The sequence below is a fragment of the Anser anser genome, assembly GCF_964211835.1.
Source record: "Anser anser genome assembly, chromosome: 3".
NCBI classification, from domain to species: domain Eukaryota; kingdom Metazoa; phylum Chordata; class Aves; order Anseriformes; family Anatidae; genus Anser; species Anser anser.
In genome coordinates, this window is record NC_139722.1 from 50,080,252 (window position 1) to 50,101,794 (window position 21,543).

A 21,543-nucleotide genomic window follows, 5' to 3' on the forward strand; every position below is an offset into this window, starting at 1 on the left:
CATGTTTCAAACACCTGCTTGACTGTAGAATTAATGGGGTTTGAAAAGGGTTCAAGAAAACTACACGTCATCTCAGATAAACATCGTGTGTATACTGAACTGAATACTTGGGAGGCATGCACTGAAATGAGCTTGTGTGTATTTGTTTTCTAATGTGTAATAGCAGTGACTATCTAGTATTTGAATCATCTTTAATTTGTGATGGGTATTCTAATTCACTTTGATCTTTTCTGGTTTGATGATATGTTATGTCTTAGTTCATTAATCCCGACTATTAATTATCCTCTTAAACATTTTAAGGAAAAAACAGTAATTTTCTTTTTAATTTTTCTTTTTTCTTTATTTAAAAACTACTTTTCTGTTAACTTTTGTTTAGGGGTAGCTACTTCTCTTGCACTCTTTTGTGCTTTGCAATTCCTGTTTCTAGCTACTTCTTATGTACGGTGTAATTTGAAGATGGTTCACTTGAAACAGGTTGAGGAGGATGTTTCTCATTACCTCTGATGAAGTTTTTAACTTCATAGTTCTAACTTCAGTTCTTTACTTTAATCGCTAGAAGATGGGTGCCAATTTGCCAAGTATCCTTTGCTATATAAGTTAGTTGCAGTTATTTTGGAAATGGCCGGGTGTGGTGTTTTCACACTGATGGCTGGCAGAGCTCCACCACACCGCTGTTTCACGCTCCCTCCTCAGAAGAGCAAGAGGAGAAAACACGATGAAAAAGACTCTTGGGCTGAGATAAGGACAGGGAGATCGCTCCATAGTTACCCTCATAGGTAAAACACTCAGCATAGGGAGATTTGTGTAATTTAATGCATATTGCTAAGAACACACTGGAGCAAACTAAAAACACCTTCCCTCCCATTCACTCCCGTCTACCTCTTTTCCCCTGAGCAGTGCAGGGGAACGGGGAATGGGGGCTGTGGTCAGTCCCTAATGCTTCATCTCCACCGCTCCTTCACGGTCACTCTCTGCCCCTCCTGCTCCACCGGGGGCTCCTCCACGGGCTGCAGCGTGGAGATCTGCTCCGTGTGGGACCCATGGGCTGCAGGGGGACAGCCTGCTCCACCAGGGGCCTCTCCACAGCCCGCAGGGGAACTGCTGCTGTGTGCCTGGAGCTCCTCCTGCCCTCCTGCTGCACTGACCTTGGGGTCTGCAGGGCTGCTTCTCTCACACTTGCTCACTCCTCTCTCCCAGCTGCTGTTGTGCAGCAGTTTGTTTTTTTTCCCTTCCTTCAATCTGCTCTCCCAGAGGCCCATCCAGTGTCACTCCCTGGCTCTGCTCTGGCCAGCGGCGGGTCCCTTTTGGAGCCATCTGGAGCTGGCTCTGATCTGACATGGGGCAGCTGCTGGGCTCTGCCTCACAGAGGCCACCCCTGCAGCCCCCTGCTACCAAAACCTTGCCACATAAACCCAATGCAGCCAGTGCTGATTGTTGTCTACTGCAAGCTACTTTGTGCAGATGAGCATTTTACAATTTTTCAGGCTGGACCAACATTGATATTATTACAGTAATACTGTAAACTCCATGGGGGCTTTGAAGCTCCCCATTCATATCCTATTCAAGACCAAAAAAGCTTGCATTTATTTCATTTCCCTCAAGGAATGCAGATTTTAAAAATACAACAGTTACAGAGTCTTACGTCTTTTATGTAACATGACATAGGGCTATTTATGGTCTGATGTGCTGATTTATGTGGAAAGTATAGATTTTACGTACATCCTTTATTATAATGTACATCATTTGAGAATAGCAGCAATTTATTTCACAGTATGATTATAGTTCTTACTTCAAATCTCCTTCTATTATTATAGTGACGGAAATAGAGATAGAAGATCCTGGCTCTACTTGACATTGTTGGACATGTTGCATATTTTTGTCTTTGTTAGCATCAGTTTCTTACTCTCTGAGGATTCACAGATATAAAGTACCTCAGATTAAGTTACTAACTGATACATATAAAGTATATATGCAAATGAAAAATAATTTGAATATGTTCATCGCATTTTCACTGATGTCTTAGATAATCTGTGTTAATTCTCATCAAAATAGGAATAAATTGAGGATGTATACTGCAGATCAGCTGTGCATGGTATTTTACTGAAGTCTGGTATCTTACTGATGTCTTGCTTGTAATGATTTGGGCCTTGTATGTTTCAGAATATTGGATAATTTGAAGCAATTAATGAAAATACTTACACCTTTAGTTTGTCCTTATTTGTGTTCAGATAAACATTTTTTTTCACTTTGGTTCAATAGCAGACTCCTGCGCTAGAAGATAGTTAACTATTTCCTCTGATAATTCTCCTATCTAGAAATGTAATGTTGTATTTTTCTGATGCTTTTAGTTCTAAAGTATAGAATCTGAATGGAACAGAAAGAAAAGCCACAATCAGTTGTTTGGGAATGTATTATTCCATTGTCTTCTGGATACTATTCCTTGTAATTGCTTTTGCACTGTTTATTGCCCCCTGCTAAAATGAAGTAAATATTTCTGAAATAGAGCAATAAACCTATTTTTAAGTTAAATGGCAGTTTACTATTTAAAAACAAACTCTGCCTTAGAAAATTGAATTAAGATCACAACTAACATTGACTTCCATCTTCAGTAGCACAGTTTTAGAGAGTGAACAAATTGAGTTCAAATGTGAGTTAAGTACACACTCATATATTTGAAACCCTTTGACTTGTCTTATTAGACTAGGAATTAACTTTTCTTCTCTTATTTCCTTCCAATTGATTACCAAGAGGAAAAAAAAAAAGGACAAAAAAAAACCTACAGTATTTTACGTCTTTGGTGTCTTCCAGCAAACGTTTGGAGATGGGGAAATTCTCCCAAAAGGTTGTGCTTGTGAACTGGACTGACACCATTTCACCTGAATGGACTAGACTGAGTTTGTCTGAGGGCTGACTTAAATCTAAAACTTGAGGGACTTTCTGTCTCTTGTGTTGACTTTTACCATAGGTTACCCAACTGACTGATTGCTTTGGAGAAGACATAGGAGGTGACTGTTGAGGGCTGTTTTGTAGGAGCAGAGGCCTGTTTCTGCCCCTTGAATTCCTACGTGATTATTAATTCAATAGGCAAACTTTTTTCAAGCTAAAAGAAGCTGCTGAGTATTCACATGCACCTGTTGTGAGGTTTTAAAACTCCCTCTTATTTACCACAGGGGTAGGTTTTTATCAGTGACTTGCATATTTTTACTTAAAGACTCATTGTTTGTGTCACTTTCTTTCATCTGTTGAAGTTCTGGGGGATAGTTCATTCATTTTCTTCAATGTACTCTCCTCTCTTCTGGTTTTCACAGATTTGTTCAGCTGGGACAGAGTCAACATAAACCAGACAAGAGCAGCCAGCAATTTTGCTCAAAACTCCATTTGGATAGAGTTATAAATTTGTAAGTATTCTTTTTCTTTTAGTCTTTTTGTATTTACTTTTGTCATTAGACATAAAAAATTATCTGGTAAATTTGATGTTAGAGAGACATACTTCTGTTGAGGATTCAGTACATAGCGTGAAGAATCAGGTTCATACTTCTCCCCTGTAACTTAGATAGTGCATTTTTGTTGTTTTTTAACTTTTTTATTTTTTAGGTTTTGTTGTGTCAAAATTTTTGCATTCTAAATTCTTAGCATTCATGATTTATCACTACATAAAATGCTGAAATTATTGAGTATATGCTTGGTTATACAATTGCTTTTGGAAAAGGTAGCTTGAAAGAGGTTGGTTGACGTATATTCGCTTCATAAAAAACTTTCAAAATTGCAATTCAGAGTTTAGTGTGCAGTAACCTTGAGTTTATTTGTCCTAAGAAAGCTACAAATGCCCTGTATTTATTTTAATGTGCATTTAAGTAGTCTTGGGAGGTCAAATGGGATATTTTTCTATTTTTATTTTTCTGATGGACGGTCCAGTGCTGGGGAGAGTAGGGAGGAATGGATTCCTGCTTTGTTTTGAACACTCAATGCCTATCTGTGTCACTGAAGTCAGAGGATCTGTGCTAGCTTAAATCACTATGCCGTGCATTTCAACAAAAGAGCATGTTGAGTCTGCATAAATGTTATGTGAGCAATTAAAATCCATGACATTTTCCTCAGGAAAGGGAAAATCAAGGTTGAAATGCTTCCTGTCAACAAAACACTGCTTGAATACTTTAATCCCAAAAGATTCATACGGGGGCCGTATTCAACAAAGCCAGACAATTGAGGTAGGATGGTAGGAGTATCACTCTGTAGGGATATCTGCTATATGGAATAACTTCTATGTATTCTTTTTTACTTCTAATTTTCCGTTAAGCTGAAAAATAAAATTCAAGTTATAATAGGTGCACCTTTTTAATTTACACTGAAATAAGGAATGTAACTGTTTGTGATTATGGATTGATTATCACTGTACAAGAATGTCCTCTAGTGATAGGACAGATCCTTTGAATCTTTTCTTAATACTAAAAACACTGGATCATGGTGTTATTCAAGAATCATACTATTATTGATGCAGGTCTTGACATTTAGATGATCAGCTCCTAAATTCCCAGTTGAAATCTCCCTGTACTGCAAGCTGCTTAAAGTTTTACCATGTCAGACTTTTACTCGCTTTTGTTTCTGAGTACGTGATCTCTTGCCTGACAGCACTGCCACTCCATAGGACTACAGACCTCTATAGCAATCCTCTGATTTAGACACATGAGCTTTGTTTCCTGCACTCCCTCTAGTCCATTCCCTGGGTGCTGATGAAGTGGGGAAAGCCTGAACATGGCTCTTGCCCGAGCAGGAATAAAGACTGTGGGTGTCTAATGAGGGGGCAGGATACCATGGAACGAATCTATTATTGTGTGTAAGACAAATACTACCTAATATCAGTTCTTAGTCATTTGATATTATATATATTTAAATTGATGGCACCACAGTGCATCGTTCATCATTAATAAGCTTACACTTTGTAGATGAATATATCTGTAGTTTTATAATGAATTACACCTGATGGGTATTAAAATAGTAAGCTAGGTTGGCAAACTGTAAAATTGTTTTTAAAAATGAAGGAACAACTCAGAGTGTTTTGGAAGGAAACGGTTATTAAGAAATCATTTTATAACAATAGGAATATTTTTGCTTTGAACAAAGGTGATTCTGTTTGTGTAATTGCAAAGTCTCCCAGTGTGTTTTTGACAGTTGTAGGAGACAATCATTCAGGTTGGGATGCCCCATCCCTGGAGGTCTTCAAGACCAAGTTGGATGAGGCCCTGAGCAACCTGATCTAGTGGGTGGTGTTCCTGCCCATGGCAGGTGGGTTGGATCTGGATGGTTTTTAAGGTCCCTTCCAACGCGAGCCATTCTATGATTCCTTTCTTGCCCCCTTAACTTAGAGTAAATTGTTCCCCATGCTCTACTGCTGTAAAATGAACACAATAAAGAGTCCATGCATATAATTGTGATGGCATATGGGTGGAGTCAGACATTCTTTTTATTCTTTTCTCAAGTATAATTTCCTTGCATATCTGTATTGTGGAAGTGTCAAAGTCATAGAGCACACAAATCTGTGCCTACTGTCACTCCTCCTATTAAAATCATACAGCTCATCTTTCTCTGCCAGCTCTACCAAACTTGTTCTTCTGTGCAGATCTGAGAGGAAATGGTATTTTATAGCTGGTAGTTGGTTTTGTTTGTTTGTTTGTTTGTTTTTTCCTAAAAGTCTATGTTTGTACAGCTTAAAAAACAAACAAACACAAAAAAAACAACTTAATCTTTAGTTTTGCAACTTCTTAAAAACTTTGAAGTACTGTTTGGATGGCAACAGAATGTTCTTTCAAAAAAAGTCGTAAATGCAGCCATTCTTTAAAAGCATGTTCTTCAATTCTGGAACAATGAAGCTTTCTTCCTGTGTGCTAATATTTGAATTGGTGCTCTGAATCAGAAATTTCCTTGGAGAATACTAACCTCTTAGACATAAAATGTTATAAACATATTAAGCTCAAGATTAGGTTGAGAGAGAGTTTTCAGTACCAGCAGCTGAGGCACAACTTGCATTTTGTTGGGCTGTATGTTCCCTTATTTCTCCAGTAGTTCTTCAAGAAATCAAAAAAAAAATGGTGCTAGGTACACTTTAAAATGTAGTTCCAGTAGTTCCTTGCAGATAAAAATGCAATTAAACCCCAGTCGTTTTAATAGTAAAATGAAGTACTCAGTCTAAAACTTTGGTTTCTTATCAGCAGTGAGATAGAATACAGTTATATAAATGTCCTATGCATGATTAATTTTTGCATCTATGTCATTTCCACACTTTTCAAGGAAATCTTTTATTTACATCCTTTTTAGATTGTAAAAGAGCTCACAGCCTTAAATCTTGTGGCCATTTGTATGTATCAACTACATAAAACCAGTATAAATGTTTCTTAACTTACTATTACTTAAGGTATGCTTTTTAAGTATTTGAGCCAGTAGATTAGATTTCATATATACTGTTATGGGGCAAGTCGATTTTGTAGAGCACACTTCATTAGCACATTTATCAACGTGAATATGCACTGTAGAAATAATAAAGAAAGAAGCTTCTGGCCTAAATTTAGAAACTGCAAGTATAGATTAGAAGCAAAAAAGTGACATTTGAACAAGGACAAACGTGATTCTTTTAGTACAATGTATTATGGTGTATCTGAAGAAAGACTTTGTTGAGTGCTGTGGTATAATTGCTGTTGGCTGACACCATGCACCTGTACCTAGTTTCCTAGTACTCCCTGCAGTGTGATAAAAATAATCTAGGAGTGCTAGAAATTTGATTTCCTCTTGAACAAGGAATTGAGTGTTTTGATTCACCGTATCACTTCTGGAGAAGAGTGTAGATATGCTTTAATGAAGAGCAGCTAGCTGGTTGCATATATCAGGGTACAAGGTGTTTTCAGTGCCTGTGTACATTGTGGCCTATGCAATACAGCAACAATGCTTACACCAACTTTAATTAATGCATATATATCTACTATCCTATTTTGTTATGCAGGGCATTGATAAAGCTCAAGCAGGAGAACAATTCAGTGATACCTGCAGTATGGTTCAGAGCTGTGTTCTCCTTAAATCTTTAAAAAATGGACCTTCTTCAAAGATGTATCATGTAGTCCCATGTTTTCAAAATTCTCTTGACGTTAAATGTGTAATTTTCAATTTCTGTTAACTTATAGAATGCTTTACTGGAGTATTTTTAATCTGATAATACCACTTTAAAATATTAAAGTAAAAATACAGCAGAACATTTTGTAATTCTAATGGAGTGTTTTACAGCCCTAGCTACTTTTGAAAACTGTTACTTTTGAGAGCTGGTTACCTCTGTTTAGAGCAATCGTGTTGTTCATTCAGTAATTCCATATGAATTTGTTCATATAAGGTCTGTTTCTGGGAGGATTAGAAAAAAAATTGTTAAATTTGCTAAGTAAACATGGCATCACTTCCTTATAACTGCACAAAACAAACAGTTGTTATTGAGTGTATCATCTTCCTATGTATTTAAATCTTTGGAGTTCTTGGGGGGGGCAGTCCCTATGTTGAAAAGCAGAAATAAATGAATAAGGTATCTGAAGAACGGTTAGTATATTTATTTTTTACATGAAACCTTTGCTGAATATCTAAATGGTTTCTTGACACTGCTGTGGGAACAAAGGCAAAAGTAAAGTGCATTCATAATTAGTCAACAAATAACTTTAGAAATTATAAGCTCATATCCTGATTAATCTTAAGGTAGTGTCATCTTCAATAACTTGCTTGTCATTTGCCTAATTATTAGTAGACTTACATACATACTGCATAAGTCAAAGGATAGTATTTTCCCCTATGCATTTGAGTATAGTATTTATTGAGGAGTAATACATTGTTCTCTTTTATATTGGAAATAATTATACTAGTTGGTTCCATTATAAGCACTGATCGTACAAAATAATGAGCATTTCCTATAGCTTCAGTAAGAGCTACAGTCTTTTCACTCCTGTAGTACAGTATGTACTATCATGGACCAGGGATCATGCCCTTTCTCTCGCAGTGCTTCATTTATTAACTAGATTCTTTCCTCCTTTTATTTTGAATGTGCAGAATGAGCTGCTGAGACAACATCTAATAGTGAGCCTCTGGTGTGGTGCTCCAAAATCATTCAGATTTTTGTTCTTGTTGTCATACAGAATCACAGAATGGCTTGGGTTGGAAGGGACCTTAAAGATCATGTAGTTGCAACCCCCCTGCCATGGGCAGGGACACCTCCCACCATATCAGGTTGCCCAGGGCCCATCCAGCCTGGCCTTGAACACCTGCAGGGATGGGGCATCCACAGCTTCTCTGGGCAACCTGTGCCAGTGCCTCACCACCCTCTGAGTAAGAAATTTCCTCCTAACATCTAATCGAAATCCTCCCCTCTTTTAGTTTAAAACAGTTTCCCCTTATCCTTTTGCTATCTGCCCGAGTAAAAAAGTTGCTCACCATATTTTTTATAAGCCCCCTTTAAATACTGAAAGGCCACAATGAAGTCTTCCTGGAGCCTTCTCTTCTCCAGGCTGAACATCCCCAGCTCTCTCAGCCTTTCTCCATAGGAGAGGTGCCCCAGCCCTCTGATCATCCTTGTGACCCTCCTCTGGACCTCTAACAGCTCCATATCTTTGTCCTGGGGCCCCAGAGCTGGCTGCAGCACTCCAAGTGGGGCCTCACAAGGGCAGAGCAGAGGGGCACAATCACCTCCCTTGACCTGCTGGCCACTCCTCTGTGATGCAGCCCAGGATGCAGCTGGTCTTCTGGGCTGCAAGCGCGCACTGCTGGCTCATGGCAAGCCTTTTGTCCACCAGAAGGCCCAAGTCTTTCTCCACAGGGCTGCTCTCAGTGAGTTCTTCTCCCAGTCTGTACTCCTGCCTGGGATTGCCCTGACCCAGGTGCGGCAGCTTGTACCTGGATTTGTTGAACCTCATTAGGTTCACATGGGCCCATTTCTCAACCTTGTCCAGGTCCCTTTTGATGGCAACCTCTTCGCTCCCCGCCCCCCCCCCGCCTTTTGTTGTTGTTGTTGTTTTGTTTGTTTGTTTATGTTTTTGGTGTGTACATGAGTCAGTTCTTTGGGTAGCTGCCTTGTTTTGTCCTGTCCTATCTCCTGGTTCGTCTGTATTGATTGGATCTTTAAATTTTGAATTAGTGTGGTCAGCATAAATCATCCCTACTTCAAAAAAATTATCTTGCCTCAAAGATCACCCTTCTGTACCCGGTGTTCTAACCTCCTCTCAAATTCCTTGTCTGCACTTTAGAGAAGATGCTTCTAATTTGGACTGTAAAATCGTCATTTAGATGTATAACTGTGAAGAGTCTTTTCTTTCTCTAACCTTTGAAACTGTGTATGCTGTTAGAGTTTGCATCAAGGGACCGTGATGCATTCCAGGTTTTGCTACTGGTCAATTCTGCAAGAAACAAATTGCAGTAGTATATGCTGTTGGACAGAGGAGGTTTCATATTTTTCAGTCCTCTCCCCTCCTGAAGACTGACTGAAATTTTGTTGTATGTAGGGAATGGTGCCTAATAAAGGAAAAAATTGTTGAAGGCTCTTTCAAGAGCTCAGCAAGCAATTTAAGGGGATATCATTTATGGAAAACAAACAAACAACTAGATTTGCCAGAGTTTTGTAGGTCAGATATATTTACTTAGGATTCAAACAAGGCAATAGAGTATACTTTGTCTCCTTTAGATACTCTTTAGAGACTTGAGGAGAACTAATCTTGTGGCTTTCTGGTGACTGTCGTACTTGTGAGCTAAGCAGTCCATGCACCACTTCTTTGAAGTGTGAAACATATTTGCTGAAACTGAAGCTATAACTGTAAGTTTGCTATAACCATATCTTCTCTTACTGTAGAGACAATACTACTCTTAGTGGGATGGTAACACCATGAAGCGTGGTCACAAGTGGGATGAAAATAACTGCTCTAACTCTTTGCGTTTCAAGGGTGCTGTCATTCAGGACATGGAGTTTGCATTCCTATCTGTGTAATTTTCATTGGGAGGATGTAGAAATACAAATCTCTCAGGGATATATGATAGCCTAGTCCTAAATAACATGCTCTCCTTTGTGACTCTACTGTTAAGTTATTAAACCTATTCATCAGATTAGATTTTTACTTGAATAATGTCAGATAAATGCCTTTAATTAAATGACTGGATAATACAAGCACTCCACAAACATATACAGCTTAATATCACAGCATCACAGAATGGCTGAGGTTGGGAGGGACCTCTGAAGATCATCTAGTCCAACCCCCCTGCCGAGCAGGATCACCTAGAGCACATTGCGCAGGGTAGCATCCAGGCAGGTTTTGAATATCTCCAGAGAAGAAGACCCCACAGCCTTTCTGGGCAATCTGTGCTAGTGCTCTGTCACCCTCGCAGTAAAGAAGTGCCTCCTCATATTTAGACGGAACTTCCTGTGTTTCAGTTTGTGCCCATTGCTTCTTGTGGGGTTATTAATCAAAATTGGCATGCATGAAACTGAAGTTCTCTCAAAGCATTTTTAGCATGTTGAAAATTGAGATTTAAGTAACTAAATGCTCAGAATACACTTGGTTGTCCAAGTTTCATCAAGTCTAAGGAAGTAACTTTGACTCACAAGTGCTTCAGAAATGTCATGTCTTTAGAAACAAATCAATAAATAGAGAAAGCATCAAATTAGTGTAGTGAGTTTTGTTATGTTTTGGTTTTGCTTAATAACTGTTCAGTTTCTAGCAGACTAGGGCAGGCCAGCTACATTTGAGTAGGTATCATCTTTCGGTGCTAGATAATGATATTTTTAAGTTATTACAGTGTTCTGATGTTAAATGCCATTGCTAGAGGTTCAGCTTGAATGCTTTAAGCTAGGTAAATATCCGCAGAAGCTGTGGGTGCTTTGAAAAGCAGTCTGCTTTACAAGCACCTAGATATAAATATAGATGGAATAGTGTTTGGTACTAATACTGAAAAACACCCACGGTAGTGTGTTGTAATCAACTGGAGGAATATGTTAGTGAGGCTTAGAAGAAACAAGCACTCTGGGAAAAAAAATAGAAAAGTTGAATTTCCACAATATTATTCATGCAATTTATTAATGAAAAATAAAACAAAATGCTGATTTGGTGAGAGTGTGATTGCAGAGGGTGAAATCTACAGAAGTTTCAACTGTTTTGAAATAAGAGCTTTGTGTTGTTTAAGAAAAGCATAAAAAGACACATTTTAGTATTAGTTTACATTCCAGTATAGTACCACAGAATTCTAAGATTAAGAAGCCTCGACAGGAATCACAATACAATTTAAAATAAGGAAGAACAAGAATTCATTCTGTGCAGAAAGACTTAACTTGTTGCAGATTCTTTAGCTATACATGTTTAATTTTAGAACAGACGAATGTTTCTATGATGCAACTTAGCAAAATCTTTCTACATCTTGGTAAGATATAACTTGATTTTAGGTATGCAGCCAAATTGTGGATGACTGGTGACTTTATAACTGACCTTGTTGGTAATGGTTTTTGTCTTGTTTCCTGTATTGCTTGTAGTGATGTGTACTTTGACTAGGTTTCCTAGAACATCTGTAAAACACCTGCAGAGAATTCTGACCTTCAATTTGTGATTTGACAGAGCATTACAGTATTGTAAGATTTGAAAACATGCAGTGTGTAATATTTTTCATGTAATTTAACATGAAAACAATCCTTTGCATAGACAAGGGGTTTTTATACAGGTTCTAAAACAATTACAACCGTGGAAGGACCGGAGTCTTACCTTGAAGTTACTTGCAGTAATGTTTATGTTTAAGTTTGGTTTATGTTTCAAGCATAACATCTTTCAGAGTAACATCTTTTGCCCTAAGACCAAGAGTAGATCTATCCCTCCATAGATTCCTGGTTCCTTAGGGAAACTGATGTGATGTCTATCAGCATAGAAACAAATTGCTCCAAAAATCAGATCTTGGAGAAACTTGCAAAAAATATTAACGTTCAACACCAAGAGCTGCATAACTCAGACCTGAGCAATATGCAGTGGCTATGATTTTCAGAAATTACTAGCCACAGTACCAGCAATTAGTAATTTGTTTGTTTTTCTTCTTTACCTCTTAAAAGGTGAACACTTATTCTGTCTCTACTGTTCTAAGAGTAGGAATAGATTTTAGATTGTTTTCTCAGCTGTAGTAATCATAGCTGAACAAAACTAAATTGCAGTATTCAAAATTGGGTCAGAATTTTATCTGCTTTGGAACTCATGTGATTGGCCCTTGAAGAAATACTAGTTGTAATTTCTCCTATAAGAGGCATTACTTCTCAGAATTTACATTTCAATCACTTTTTAATATCTAATGCTTCAGAAGTTAGTGATTTAAGGAATATTTTTAATACTTATTACACCAACAACAGTGTGCTGCCTTTTGTGCACAATCCTTTTTACCCCGTTTACACTAATTTTTATTCCGATTATAGTACACGTAAAATCTAACTTATCAGACATTGCAGCATCTAATGGAGTTGTCCACACAACTCTGCGTTTTAAAGTTTCTACCAAATTTATGATTAAATTGATCAGCATTTGGTAATTAAATTTTAAAGAATGGGCAATTACATTTTAATTTTAAAACACTGCATTTACCTTTTTGAGTGCGCTGTAATGTTGCTAAGAGACCTAGGATCAAACTTCCTCCCATTTCTCCACCCAGATAAAATATATTTTATACATAGAACATGGAGCAGAGCAGGAATTTTTAACGCACACTTTACTATAGTAATGCTAGACCAACTGGCGAAGTACGGTTATGGTGTAGATGATATGAGCACAGAGCCAAGTTCAATTAGCTCTGAGCTGGCACTGCCCAGCTCATATGCTCTGCTGTTTTAAAGATACAACAGAAATGTGCATTGTACATGTAGTGCAGTTAAGTGTCTAAAAAGAGAGAGCTGTCTCGGTTCATTTTTAGTACTGCCACTTTTGCAGCCAACAGTGGTGTCACTAAGACACTAAATTGCAACCATCCCATGTAACTATTAAAGTTCAATATAAGTCAGAGCAGTTTCTTGATATGTTGCTGAAAATTAGCTGGTTGTAGTCTGAAATAAGCACGTTTCCATGATTTGCTTCAGTGGAAATTTGGGGCTGGGGCTGATGCATCAATTACTTTTGGGAAGAGCAGTCCAGACTGGAAATGCACTAACCGATTTTCCTCACAGCAAACTCTGTGTACAATCAGTAAGAGTAACAAAGAAGAAAAATTAGAGGTGTAATTTTCCACCCTTCACTCTTCTTCCCTGGTGTTTAGATCTGAGGGACATCTATTTGAATGACTTCCCCTTTCCCTCTCAGAGATCTTGGGAGGAGCATACAGTTGTCTCTTCTGAAAGAAGAGAAAACCATTGAGAGCAGCCTTGCTTCTTCTGACTGTTCTTCGTTATGCGCTAGGACTGCAGTAGGATAGTTGTTGATGTAATGAGTCTGTAGCTCTGATGAGTAGTTGTCCAGAAGTGACAGTAAGATGAGGGGTGGACCTCTCTGATGAAAGCTGTGCAGTGCACTTAGGATTGCGTTACATAAATACTACAGGTTTTAAGATTTATAAATGAAGAGTGCAGTATCCTCTAAGGCACCTTTCATTGAATAATAATCGGGGAAAGGATTGGGGGAGGCTTGGATTTCAGTTAAATGTCATGTTCTATTTGGATGCTGTAGTTATAACAACTAAACAACCAATATTCTGTGCCATTCAGCATAGTCCCAAGAGAGAAAGCACAAATATACGTGTTTTAAATTTTTGCACTACACTTGCTGAGAACTCAATAAAATCAGGAAGTATCATGGCTTATGTGTATAAACCTTTTGCAAGTCCAATGTTTGTCTTCAGTTCCCAGAAAAGTCATAAAAAACATTTTTTTGCATTATTATATTGAATCTATGCAGTTGTTTTTCACTTTTTTTTTATAAAAGTATTTCATCTTGCTAGTCAATTTATTGTATTTTATAGGAAGGGAGTATAATACAAATTACTTGATTGGTTTCAGATGGTCAGAAGGGCTTGAAAGGAAATTTCTGTTGTAGTCCCATCTTGTTTAAAATCAAGGTTTTGAGTTTTTTTCTTGTGACTTCATCTCTTCATGAATTATTTCAATTAATTATTTTTATTATTTATTTTATTTAATTAATTTGTTATTTATTTTTTCATCAATTATTTCAATTAAGTGGTAGTATTTCTACTTAAGTTATAAAAAATACTAGTAATGTTAGACCATGCTATCATAACAATTCAAGGTGTAATAAATAGGTAACCTTTAACTTTTGCTGTCTTACAAACTGCAAACAGTAAATTATGTTCTGTTTTTGCAAACAAAAAAATGTTGATGTGACCTAATCTCTTGCCAGAAATTTAATTTTTCTCCTCTGTAACACAAACTTAAAATCTATGTGATGGAGATTTGAAAGATAAGTCAATTTTGCATTCTAGTTTGTTGTTTTTTTTTTAATTTAATCTGGAATTATCAGTTTTGACTAAGTTTTAATTCAGAGGTAGCCTTGTTATTTTTCATCTTTGGAAACCAAATGTTTGCTATTACAGTATAAATGTTGGGTAGTTTTGAATGGCTGATATTCACTGGCTGTTGTACTGAAAGTTTTTCTTCGAACTTCTCTTCCAGTTGATTGGGAATAAGTGGGGCTTTTTCCAAATTGACCTTGCAAACATTAGTTCATGGTCATAGCACAAGTAGAAGAACATTGCTGTTATTTCATTTATAGAAGAGCTATGCCATCATTTGAGAGTCCCAATTCTTCAAAAGTACCATTCACTGTTTTTTCCCCTTTAAAAGAAGAGGTTATACACACAGAAGTAACTTCTTGTTTCTTGAAGAGCACCCAGAGAGTGAATCATGACTGTGGCTTCTGTGCAATGTGGCAATGATGCTAATATATGTGAATCTTCCTTGCATTTGGGCTGGTTAATATTCACTTTTGGAAATAGTTGGCTTTGACAGGAAGTTGCAGCTGTAATTTCGTAGTCCAAAAATGTATGCATATGCTAATACAATATATAACAATAGCATTCTGGCTGTTTTTCAGCCACTGGCTATTATTCCAATACACTGTTAAGTAATGTAAAGTTTTTAGAAATTTTGTCTTTGTTAACTAAAGTAGTAGGTGACAAATGAAAAAGCTAGTTGAAAAAAATCTCAGGTATTAAGTGCAGTTTTGTTCAATGTATTATCAAAGAGGATGTAGTAGGCCTTGGAAATCTCCATAAATGACAAGATTCTAAGGTTGATCAGAAAATAGCTAGTGTGTGAGGAGAAATGAAATACATTTAGTTGTGTAATAGTGATGTGGAGGAGGCAAATGACTGTTCACCATTTCTCTCAGTCTAAGAGCTATGAGCAACCAAGGCACATAATCACAAATGAAAGGAGCGTAGCATCAGACGCAGCCAAGTAGTAGAGCGTATTCCCAAAGGATTCCATAAGTCTCAGAGAGACATTAGAAAAATCAGTGAATACCTAAGGAAATCACTTCTCATGAAACAGTAGCCCAGTTTCAAATTTTGCCTCAGGTAGTTTCTCAATCCTGTTTGCTGAAATATGGGAGAATATACTGGAGAAGGGATTGTTCAGTACCTCTTGTAGTGAATACTTTGGCAGCTTCATTTACAGAGAGTATTTATAAAGCAGATGTACTTTAATAGCTATCTAAAGAGTTAAATAAGCTTTTCCAGCTGAAATACAAACTAAAAATATATTAAACCGATGATTCGGAGAACTCTTCAAAACATGTATGTCAGTTTTTTCATAACCAATAAATGATTTATTTCTCCTGCTTAGGATTTACATGTGCATTGCATCCACTGTTCTAGATAACTCAGAGTTCTGTCAGATAGTTTTTTTCTTGGAGTTCATTTCAAAATTAGATTTCCACTAAATCAAGTAGTATTGACAGAAGGAAAAGTTAATGCATAGGTTGCCTTCAGATGTCAATGTATTAGGCATTGAATGTTCTGTTGCAGAATCCAAACTGATCTGCTCTCAAACAGTTAAAACATCCACACTGTTCAACTCTGGGAGTGTTTTATAAATAAATTAGTAAAATATTGCTGGGAAATGCACATAGTATATTTATGAATACTGCTTTCACAATAGCTAAGTGCTTTAAAATGAAAATGATTTGTTACACAGGTACTTTTAGAGTTTATTCATTTATTATGTATTGAGTATAAATAGTTTTGTTACTACCTTGCAGTTGATTGTGGAGAACGCATTATTACTGCTGAAGAATTTGGCTTAGAGCCATAGAATATTATAAATTGGAATGGACCCTGGAGGTCATCTCCTCTGAGCAAGGGATTGGATCAGGACCAAATTAGGCTGCTCAGCGCCATGTACACTTGAGTTTTGAATATCCTTAAGGAGCAAGGTTCTCCAGCCTCTCGGAGCAACCAGTTTAGTGCCTGACACCCCTCACAGTGGAATAAAGTTCCCTTCTACTTAACCAGAATATCTCACATTGCAATTTGTATGCCCTTTCTGAAATCTGTCTTTTTATCATGCACTGATAAGGATAGTCTGGTTGCATACTATCTATACCATCCCGTTAGGTAGTTGGAGACTACGGCAATAAGGCTGGCCGTAGCTTCTCTTCTCTGGACTGAACAAACTCAGCACTTGCAGCCTCTCCTCACATGTCATGTCCTACAGCTCTCTAACCATCTTGTTGGCTTTTGCTGAACTTACCCAAGTGTTTCATTGTCTGTCTTGTACTGGAGGGCCCTGAAGTGGGCATGGTGTTCTAGATGTGGTCTTGTGAGCCCGGAGCAGAGAGGAAACAGTCATTTCCTTCGACGTGCTGGCATTGCAGTTTTCAAGAGTTGCAGTTAAAAGACCAGCTTCTACCTTATGAGTGAGTCTGATTCACAGCAGTGCTTAGAAAAGGTCTGACATACTCAGGTTCTTGTAAACTTTCAGACTGCATGTATTTCTCATAAGATTAGAAGGTTTAAATATTAGGATTCAAAGATAACTTGTATTATATGAAGCTATTGAAAATATTTTTTCATAAAATATCCGCTGTCCCAGTGTATAGAGAGTGCTGTTGCTGGTACTAAGTTTTCTGTTTCCTTATAGCTAGATGGAAATTTCTTATCTGTTAACTTCTTTCTGCTTGGTGGTTTAGAGTATAATCAGTTGGTTGTTATAATTGCTGCTAAGTGGGTAGTTCAATAACATTTTCCTGTTACCTGCTATAATGTATGGCACAGGTCAGCTCGGGTGCTTACTGATCATAGCAGATCTGAGGAAGGATGAAAAAATGAGGACAGAGTGAGGGAAGTACAGAAAGTATCCTTAATGTGATTAGTGACATCTTACCTAATTACCCTACTTGGAAAGCGGGTCTTACAAGGTCTGCAGTAGTGTTCACAATCTAGGTAAATAGATTATCAAGTGCAAAGTTACCTTTTCATTGATTCTCATATATATATTTCAAGGAAAATAAATACTCTTATTTAACCATGCATTTTTTTTTACTTAAACTTCCAAATATCTTTTGTGTGTTTTTTTTTTTTCCAGAATACCAATCTCCTCCTTTTCGCAAGATAATATTTACGAAGTCCAGCCTCCAAGAGCTGATAGGAAATCAATAGAGATTTTTCATGCACACATTCAGGCTGGAAAAGGAAACATGCAGCCACTGGGAAAAGAGGACTTCCTCATGTACAGAGAGTACATTCGAAATAGATACCTCTAAATACAAGCTGGATTCTCATGTGAAGTCTACAGTACTGATAGGTCATAAAAAATAATTTAAGAAAGGAAATCTAGTTTTGTTATTTTGCAATAATAAATGTATTTATCTAACAATTCTATCTATTATGGTTTGCTATTGCACATTTATGGTATCATGCTTTACAGGAGAAAAAGTGATTTAATATCTGCTCTTCAGCTGGAAGAGAAAAGTGTTATTTTAAGAGATTAAGTGAATAATTTGAGCACTTGTAATAACGGACAGGTATGTAGTGATTTATGGCAGAGAAAATATTGTCTTTAGGTTTTTATATTACTTACATTCTTATGTTTGCTAGCAAAATGAAATGATTTGTACATAAGAATCAGAATAGAATATTTTTCTTCCTCTTTGTTCTATGACAACAATCTTTTTTACAATCAATTGTTTTCTGATATTTCTTGAGATTTTTAGCAAATTGAGTGCCCAAATGACTGCTTGCACTTTGCTGCTTTCTTAAACAAAAGAAAAAAAAAGTATGGTTTATGTAAAAATCAAAATTTGCATCTAGACTAACATTATAACTCTAATCTGTGTCAAATTAACTTCACTGGTTCTAGTAGCTACAAAATCTGTGCTACACACAGGGTGAAAATAGCTCATGAATAATTATTGTGGGTTTCTAGTAGGCCACTGAGGTCAACCACTCACTGACTACATTGTAAATGAGGGAGCACTCATGGCTTTAGAGTCTTGGAGGGTGCAAGACCATTTTGCTGTATGACAGGCATTACCCTTTTTGCAGCATATTCTTTCCATCCTCATATTCGTCCTCCTGTAAGACTCTTCCAGATATAAGCCTACAGCCTCCCAGCAACTCAGTGTTACTAAGTGGTGTAGAGAGACTGGATCAGCTGGGACAGTCATGCAAGAGAAAGCAGTAGTTGGGCTTAGGGAAGACTGAACATCATGTCCAGTGCTATGTAAGAAGTGGAGAGGCATCAGGTATTTGAAGTAGATTGTTTAATTTGGTCTTTTGGTCAAAACATTTTCTCAAATAAGGAATAAAACACACACACATACAAAAACCTGTGACTTGTAATTACAAGCTAAAATTCCCAACACTGCTTTCTAGCCCTTTGCCTTGAGGAACACTGACAGCGACAACAGCATCCTTGATAGATTATGTCATTCCACGTGTTTGTACAGGCCATATTTCAGAATTTTCTGGACTAACTCTGAATAACTTACCCGGGGAATGTCAGCCAACTACATGTACTAGATGCAGAGTACACGTTTGTGTTCACAGTAAGTCGCTTGCAGGCAGCTACTCCAGATTTCTGGCTGCATGCTGCAAACATATTCTGCATATGTTTGCATATCTCATGCAGTCAGTAGCATTTTTGTCAGTAATTCAACAAAGAAGAGATGCAGTGAACAAAAAGATTCGAGTTTCTTGTGGGGTCTGTGTGTTTCAGGAAACGATTTGTATGCGGACAGTTAGAGAATGTGGTACCTCAAGCTACCAAAAAATGTTGGTGTCCATTCTCTTTTGTTAATTGATTAATATTGTTTTGAGAGAAATTAAGGTATTTTTGCAGGTACAAGAATGAAAGCACACTTCAGCTAAGACTTCATTGCAACTGGCAACCTCTTTCCTCTGGAAAAACAAAAAGAAAAACACAGCACAACTGTAACAAACTCTCCTGTCCATTATGAATAAATGTTTCCTTTGGAAAAATGTGGAGCTGGAGTCCTTATCCTAACAAAACTCATACATGCTTTTCTTACTGCACTTAAACTATTTCCAAGGATGTTTTATAGATGACCACATTCCTTATACTTTTGTTGCTCATAGATACTGGAATTTCATAAAAGCTGTCCTTGAAAGTACCACTTAACCACAGATAGGTGAAAGATGCATCCTTTTTCAACAGCTAAAGTTGCTGCAAAATACAGGAATTGTAATAATTTTACAGCTCTAAGAGAAAATATGTTCAGGCTTTAGCAATTCAAACACTGATTAGCAAAAAAGGATTGAAGGGTTTTGGTTTTACAATTTTGAGAGATTAATGGCATCTCAGTCCGTTATCTGTGTCTTTTCAGTGTCTTTTTGTGCCATAACAGTCCTATAGCAGCATGCCCTTGAATCTTCTAGGATATATAGCTGCTTCTTGTTTCTCCTTCCAGTTAGAAAAGATTTTAAAAAGAAACAAACACAAAAACACTAATTTTCACTGTGGTTTAAGCCATGTTCATTACTTCATATGATAAAATGATTGGGCATTAATTTTCAGGTGCTTGCTTGTGTGGTCTACCACGAGTGTACTGCAGCTGCTAAGAACGCTTCAGGGTGCTGATGTCAGCTATTTACTAGGCTTGTTTAAAAAAATGAAACAACACACAAACAAGGACTCCTAGCTTAACAAATTAATTACAAATTTTCAACTGTCTGAATATATCTGCAGCCTAATGTATGTAAAGCGTTAATTTAAAAGGCGAATATGTTCATTGCCCACCCAAGTTCAGTTGCACAAAGGATTCCAGAGATGCTGGTTTGCGCGTACTTACTTTATTTTGTTCTTGCGATATAAAGTTCCAGTTGTCAGCTATGTGAGAAGTTCTGAATCTGTTTACCCTTCAGAAGCTGAGGAAAGGGTGTGCAAAGTAATAAATACCTTTGTTTGTAACACAAAAAATGGGCTGTGTTGGCAATGAAGACTAACAAGGTGCTTTTTTTGACTCTTAAGTGCTAATGATCTTTAACATCTTAATGTTCTAAATCTGTATGGACAAGAGAAATATCTCTCAGAGAAATGTGTGTTTTTTCCTCCAAAATTTATTTCATTTGGTTTGGTGTCTTTGAAGACTACATTGAAATAAAATACCAAAATGTACACATGGAGATAATGACTTAAGTTTCTTTTCTTGTTGATTGAGGAGGCACAGCCACAGGTTTAGGACTGCCATTTCTGAGCCCGTGTTTCCTTGATGCCAGTCCAAAAGCTTAAGCTGTGTTCTGTGACCCTGTTCAGACTGATGCTCATGCCCTTAGGAGCAATTACTCCCAGCACTTCTGTTGATACTTTCACCTCCTTGAGAGTTTTGCTCCCACTTGCAAAGCCCACTGTCTTTGTTCTCTCACTCAAATTCCTTTCCAGAAAGACTCAAACGTGATCCTGAAATGCAATCCTTGTAATGTGCACACCACTGCAGCTACAAGAGGGGAGAAGGTGAAAGAGCTGTACTTACTTCTGAGATAACATTTAAGGTGGCTCCTCATTTTGGTGTTGAGTTTTGGAGATTTTTGCACAGGATCCTAGGAAGGTTACACTGGCCTGCGCAGACTGGCCAGTCATTACTAGAATAAACCCCAAAACATGTGACCTGTCAGATCATTATGTTTTACAGTAAGGTGAAACAGGAGCTTCTCTCAAGGTATTTCATTCTCCATGTGCGTTTCCCCCTGTCAGTACTCCGTGAATAACCACACACCCAAGTACAGCTCATTGAAGATAAAGCAGTGTGACTTCAATAGTTGCATGAGTGTTGCATTATGTATGAAGTTCCATTTGCTGGCATGTTTTGAATCTGAGTGATCACCTGGAGACTGATGTGGAAAAGATAAAATGTGCTTGGCTCCCACATGCCTCCCTCAATCTTTTATATACTTAAAAAATCTAATTGAGCTTGTCACTTCTGGTGGTGATTTAAAAGTAACATGAAACTAGTGCAATATGTTACGAAGTATTCATGAAAAAGATCGTACATTAAAATTGCAACCCTTGCAAATATTGATATTCAGCAGTTACCTAATGGAGCTTAAATTTGTGGT

General features: G+C 37.3%; 1 protein-coding gene across 2 annotated transcripts in view; it reads left to right on the forward strand.

Annotated features, from left to right (window-relative positions):
- FIG4 (FIG4 phosphoinositide 5-phosphatase) overlaps positions 1–20,615 on the forward strand; it is a 70,082-nt gene extending 49,467 nt beyond the window's left edge. Inside the window, exons 22-24 of one of the 2 annotated variants that reach the window (XM_083831871.1) lie at positions 3,309–3,398; positions 16,753–16,886; positions 17,555–17,676. In XM_083831871.1, the coding sequence (XP_083687997.1) occupies positions 3,309–3,398; positions 16,753–16,864 (202 nt within the window). In that variant the 3' untranslated portion in view covers positions 16,865–16,886; positions 17,555–17,676. Of the gene's footprint in view, positions 1–3,308; positions 3,399–16,752; positions 16,887–17,554 lie in introns of both variants that reach the window. The other variant, XM_083831870.1, reaches the window with a different exon arrangement.
- Positions 20,616–21,543: the final 928 nt, after the last annotated feature.